This window comes from Tupaia chinensis, unplaced genomic scaffold, assembly GCF_000334495.1.
Source record: "Tupaia chinensis unplaced genomic scaffold, TupChi_1.0 Scaffold000201_1, whole genome shotgun sequence".
Classification (NCBI taxonomy): Eukaryota; Metazoa; Chordata; class Mammalia; order Scandentia; family Tupaiidae; genus Tupaia; species Tupaia belangeri.
The window spans coordinates 123,323-129,805 of NW_006159676.1; the positions used below are offsets into that span (position 1 = coordinate 123,323).

Genomic DNA, 6,483 nt, shown 5'->3' on the forward strand with positions numbered 1-6,483 from the left:
CCACTATTGGCCTTTTGCCACTAGTGACCTATATAACTAGAGAACCCAAAATGTCCGGTTCTCTGAAAATCCTAACGAGCTAATAGCCTTACTAGAAACTGTCGTTTTTACCCACCAGCCAATGTGCGATGATTGCCAACAGCTCCTTTAGATTCTGTTCACCACTGAGGAGTGAGAGTGAATCCTGTCCAAAGCCTGGGAAATAGTCTCAGGTGATAACAGGCAGCCCATAGGCAATCCTGATACTATCAACACCAAATTTGCTTCATCCCAGCCATAATGGGACTTCAACATGGCTGAAGGTAAGGAGAGGCCAGATTCTGCTGGGAGGTCTCAAAGTGGCTGTCAAAAAGCCCACCAATTTGGCTAAAGTAGGAGACATTCAACAGGGAAGGGAAGAAAGTTCTGCTGCCTTTTTAGAAAGGCTCATGGATGCCTTCCAGTGATACACTCTTATGGACCCAGAGGCCCCTGAAGACAAACTGGCCCTCATAACAGCTTTCATTAATCAGGCGACACCGGATATTAGGCGTAAACTGCAGAAACTAGATAGGCTAGGAGAAAAAAGTATTCAAGATTTAATTGCTGGGAACCAGCAGTTAGTATAATGGCTATGTCACTGGACTCCCACTCCCGTAGTCGACTGCGGTTGACGTCCTGGACCCAGTGGCTTAAAACTCACGCCGGGCATGTGTGCGTGCATGCCCAAGATCCCAAGAGGAGAATGGAGGAGAAGGGATTGTGGCATGACCATCCCCCCTGGGGGGTGATTTCTTGCTTTCTGTCTCTATGTCTCTCTCTGTCTGTCTGGTGAGCGCATGCACCCTATAGTGAAAACCTCTCAAAAAAAAAAAAAAGATTTAATTGCAGTGGCTGAAAAAGTTTACAATAATTGGGAAACCCCCAAAGAAAAAACAGGCCAAAGCCAATGACAGCCAAACTCAGAATTTAGCAAAAATCTTGTTGGCCTCCATGGCAGGAGACCAGAGAAAGAAACAAAGGTGCCTAAAAGAGCTGGTCCAGGAGGGAAATACTAATGGGCCTAATAAAAATGGCCACCCCTGCCTCAGGAGAAATCAGTGCACCTACTGCAAAAGGAGGGCCACTGGTCAAGGGACTGTCCAAAACAGAAGGACAAGCCTCTCTCCAATACACCTGTCTTGACTCTGGATGATCATAGTGAATGGGGGAACCAGGTTCAGCACCCCTCCCCAAACCCAGGGTAACTCTCAGAGTGGAAGGGACCCCCATCAACTTCCTAGTGGACACTGGTACTCAAAACTCAGTTGCTCCTACAACCTTTTGGCACATTATCTACCAAAACTGTCTGGGTCCAGGGAGCAATGAAAGCAAGTAAGTATTTCTGGACCACTAAGAGAACGGTGGACCTTGGAGAAGGCAAGGTATCCCACTCATTCATGGTGATTCCTGAGTGCCCCTATCCATTGTTGGGCAGAGACTTATTAACAAAACTGGGTGCCCAAATTCACTTAGATCCAGGGGGTGCTAAAGTCCTCAGTAAGTCTGGACACCCTATACGTGTCCTCACTGTCAGCTTGGAAGATGAGTACCGACTGCACCAGCTCCCACAAGAGACCCCCCCCCCATACCGGACATGGCACAATGGCTGGCTGAATTCCCCAGCACATGGGCGGAAACTGGGGGAGGTGGTATTGGATGCACATCAGTCATCAGTATTCATAGAACTTAAACCAGGGGCAGACCCAGTCCGAGTGTGCCAATATCCCATGTCCCTAGAGGCCCGAGCTGGCATCATCCCTCATATTTGCTGGCTGCTGGAGCAGGGAACATTGGGGCCTTGCCAGTCACCTTGGAAAATGCCACTCCTGCCTGTTAAAAAGCCTCACTCCAATGATTATCAACCTGTGCAGGACTTGAGAGAAGTCAATAAGAGAGTAATAGACTTTCACCCAACAGTGCCCAACCCATATACTCTCTTTAGCTCTGTGCTTCCAACTCATCATTGGTGCACTGTCCTAGACCTAAAAGATGCCTCCTTTAGCCTTCCTCTAGCACCTAAGAGCCAAGAATTCTTCACCTTCAAGTGGTCAGACCCCGAGCGTGGATTCAATGGACAATTAACTTGGAAATGCTTGCCTCAGGGCTTCAAAAACTCGCCTACTATCTTCGATGAAGCCTTGCGTGAAGATTTGGGTGAGTTTCGAGCCATGCACCCTGAAATTGTATTGTTACAGTACATAGACAACCTGCTAGTAGCAGCCAAAACCCAGCAGGACTATCTACAGGGCACTTGTGCTCTGCTCAACACCCTTAGAAGCCTTGGATACAAGGCCTCAGCCAAAAAGGCCCAAATTTGTCAGCTAAAGGTAAGATACCTGGGGTACGAGCTTGAAGGCAGACAGTGCTGGCTGACTGCTGCCAGGAAGGAGACCGTGCTAAAAATCCCTAGGCCTTCCTCTCCAAAACAGGTGACAGAATTCCTGGGATCTGTGGGCTTTGGCCGGTTATGGATTCCTGGGTTTGTGGAATTGGCTATGCCCCTCTATGAAGCGACCAAAGAAAGCCAGGGCACATTCGTCTGGACAAAGCGAATGGAACAATCTTTTAACCAAATCAAAACTGCTTTCTTCTTGACACCAGCCCTTGGTTTGCCCAATGTAACTAAACCATTCCACTTGTTTGCGGGTGAAAATAAGATTATTGCAAATGGAGTCCTAGTCCAACCCTTAGAACCCTGGAAAAGGCCTGTAGCCTATCTTTTTTTAAAAAAATTAGATTCTGTTGCAGCAGGTTGGCTTCCCTGTCTCTGAATAATTGCAGCCACCACCCTTATGATCAAGGACGCTAATAAATTGACCTTAGGGCAAGAACTTTACCTCTCTACCCTTCACGCAATTGAGGGAATTATTTGGCAGCCCCCCAAACAATGGCGAAGCAATGCCCACCTTGTTCATTATCAGTGTCTCTTACTAAACCCTGCGACCTTGCTGCCAGATCCAGCCCTTGACACTCCCCTCCACAACTACACTGAAATCCTCACACAGGTTCATGGAGGCCGACCTGACTTGAGAGATCAGTCCTTGCCAGATGCAGAAATGACCTGGTGTCTGGATGGGAGCAGTTTTGTGTTGAAGGGACTGAGGTATGTGGGGGCATCAGTGGTGTCAGAGCGGGAGATTTTATGGGCAGAGCCTCTACCAGTGGGGTCATCAGCCCAGAAGGTTGAACTGATAGCCTTAACCAAAGCTTTAACCCTGGGCAAAGACAAAAAGGTCAATTCATACACCAACAGTCGCTATGCCTTTGCAACCACTCACATACACAGGGCCATATACCAGGAACGAGGCCTCTTGACTGCAGAAGGAAAAACTATAAAAACCAAGACCGAAATCTTGGCACTGTTGGCTGCCATTTGGTTCCCCAAAAAGCTGGCCATCATTCATTGTCCTGGTCACCAAAAGGGCAATTCCCCAGTCACCAGGGGTAATAACCTGGCCAACTACATGGCCAGGGATGTAGCCCTAAAAGTAATAGTTTTTGTGGCCCAGACACCAGACCCTGGTGGCCTAGTCCTCCCTGACCAACCCCAGTATACACTGGAAGACCTTACATGGATAAAGGGCCTGCCCTCAGCCTACAATCTCCACAGATGGTGGAAGTCTCAAGATAATAAAGTGATCCTCCCAGAGGCCCTCAGTGACCAAATCTTATCTAAAATCCACCGAACCCACATGGGCACTAGAAAGATGCAAGAACTCCTTCAACATGCTCACATTCTCATAAAAGGCACCAACTCAACGACTAAAACTATTGTGCACCACTGCAATGCCTGTTGGTTGACCAACATTTCCAAACCCCAGAGACAGCCTGGCTCATGAATCAGAGGGAACAAGCCTGGCGCATATTGGGAAGTAGACTTTACAGAGGTAAAACCTGCTAAATATGGTTACAAATACTTACTGGTCTTCATAGACACCTTTTCGGGTTGGGCAGAAGCATTTTCTTCCAAATATGAAACAGCCCAAGTCATGGCTAAAAAAATCCTCAAAGATATCTTACCCAGGTATGGATTCCCCACTATGATTGGGTTGGATAACGGACCAGCTTTTGGATCCAAGGTAATTCAAGGTTTAGCCTCAGTGTTGGGGACAGATTGGAAATTACATTGTGCATACCATCCCCAGAGTTCAGGACAAGTAGAGAGAATGAATAGAACTCTAAAAGAGACCTTAACTAAATTAACCTTAAAAACTGGTAGTGACTGGGTGGCTCTCATCCCCTTCACACTCTTCCTTATACACAACTCCCTGGAAGAGCCTGAAACAACGGAGAGCCAAAGCTTATAACTAAGGTAATCAATATAAGTGGGCCCACAAGTGACTGAGGATAAAAGGTCGACTGCTTTTACCTATTTTCCAAAATCCTCTCAAAAGGGACTAGGGAGAGTCTTGCCCACAAATATTAACAAAACATTTTTTCCATTAACAGGATTCTTCCAACATCCTGTCCCTGGTATAGTATCTTTGAGATGTATATTTTCAGCCCATTACAGTGTATTCTATTCTAACCTCTTCCCAAGACACAGAACTTCCCTTTCCTTGAGGTGTAGATTAAGCATTTCTTTTACTAATCTCTTCCCAAGACACAGATCTTCCCTTCCAATCACCAACCTAGGAATTGTGGAACCCACCTATAACCTACAAGCCCCCCCAACCCCACACCCCACCCTCACCTCCCACCCCACACCCATCCACCAACCCCATTTCCATATGTCCTGCCTCTTTGGGCCAGATCAATGAAAATTTCTCCACTAATTTTGTCTATCAATCTCAAAAAATCAAATAAAAGGAACCCCTGTACCTGATCAGCCCAAGAGATAAAGACATGTTTTTGCCTTCTCTCTGGGCCTAGGTCACTCATGTTCTGCCTGGAAATAAGCCACATTAATTATTCATTATTAATTTTTAGAGTTGGTTATTTTCTATCGACACAGCAATAGGAAAATTAAAAGTCAGTTTTTACATTCTCATGAAGATTCTCATGAAGATTCTCAATTTTTGTGGTTTCTTCTGGGAGAGCTTTATTTTTTTTCCTGTTTGTCAAATATCCACCATGTAACATATAACACATAACATAAATACCAACTATTTTATTAAACTAACCATATTAAGATAAATATGATGATGCCTGATCAATAAACCCCTAGATAAATGACATTGAAATCTGTGAAGATCTTCACTTATTAAAATTCTTTTTTAACTGTATTTGAAGCCAGCTTATTTATCAAATATTTCAGTCATGTGAACTTGAATAGTATTTAAATTAATTTATATGAGCACTCTTTTTTTTTTTTTTTTTTTTTGGAGATTTTTCATATAAGGACGCTCGCCAGACAGACAGACAGAGACATAGAGACAGAAAGCGAGAAATCACCCCCCAGGGGGGATGGTCACGCCGCAATCCCCTCTCCTCCATTCTCCTCTTGGGATCTTGGGCACGCATGCACACGCGCCCGGCGTGAGTTTTAAGCCACCGGATCCAGGACACGAACCGCGGTCAACTACGTGGGAGTCCAGCGACATAGCCATTACGCTAACTGCTGGTTCCCTGAGCACTCTTTATAAATCAAATTGAATGGAATTCCTTAAGCCTTTTACCAGATAGACATGCAACTTATAATACATAACATGTATGTATACACACACATAAGAAGATCTTATAATTTTTTGAGTTCTGTAGCTCTATATATTTTTTTCTAGTTTGAGAGGTTAATCCTTAGATATTTATCTCTTATCTCAAGCTCTGCCAAAAAGCAAACACAGTTTTTAAGCAAACTTGAATACCTTTAGCACGCAGAGGGGATCCTGCAGAGCTGATAATGTTTGACATTTTAACCTTTTAAATGTAATGAGTTAACAATGACTACGGATTTTTGCAATTAGTATAAAGTCTGGAAAGTTTAAAAGAACAGATTATAATATATACTTCGAAAAATGATTTGTCACAGCATGCCCTAGAATTTATAGTTTTGTTTACTTAGTCATTTTCAGGCCAGGTTTCCCTGCTTTTAAATTATACTGGGGCCAAATGTATTATAAAGGAAAATGAACCTCCTACTCTGTTAACAGTTTGAAGGACAAACATTTCCAGAGAGATAGGATGTGCTCCAGTGGGGAGTATCTCAAAATCAAAGGAATATTTACCCATCTAGAATGAGTGAAGAAAAAAAAATGAGGAATGGAATTTAGAGGCAAGCCTAAGAAAGCTTGAGACATCCTTGCAGAGCTGTTCCAAGGTAACATACATCCAACTGTCTACACTGGCCAACTGGAGTAAAGAGAATGGAGGAGATATCTCTGACTCATACCACCAGATTTAGCACACCTATCTGGGGACCTAAGATCCATGAACCTCTAAATATTCTGCCCCAAAACCTTGGGACCACTTGTTAGTTTCCAAGAGTTTTTCTGAGAACATCCTCATTCTCATTGCTTATTCCTA

At 44.3% G+C, this 6,483-nt stretch overlaps 1 protein-coding gene across 1 annotated transcript; it reads left to right on the forward strand.

The window, feature by feature from the left end:
• Positions 1–1,343: 1,343 nt before the first annotated feature.
• On the forward strand, positions 1,344–3,860 carry LOC102493497 (uncharacterized). The gene is given in 3 exon segments (XM_014587275.1): positions 1,344–1,592; positions 1,595–1,675; positions 1,677–3,860. Coding segments are annotated over 3 exon segments (2,514 nt in total).
• Positions 3,861–6,483: the final 2,623 nt, after the last annotated feature.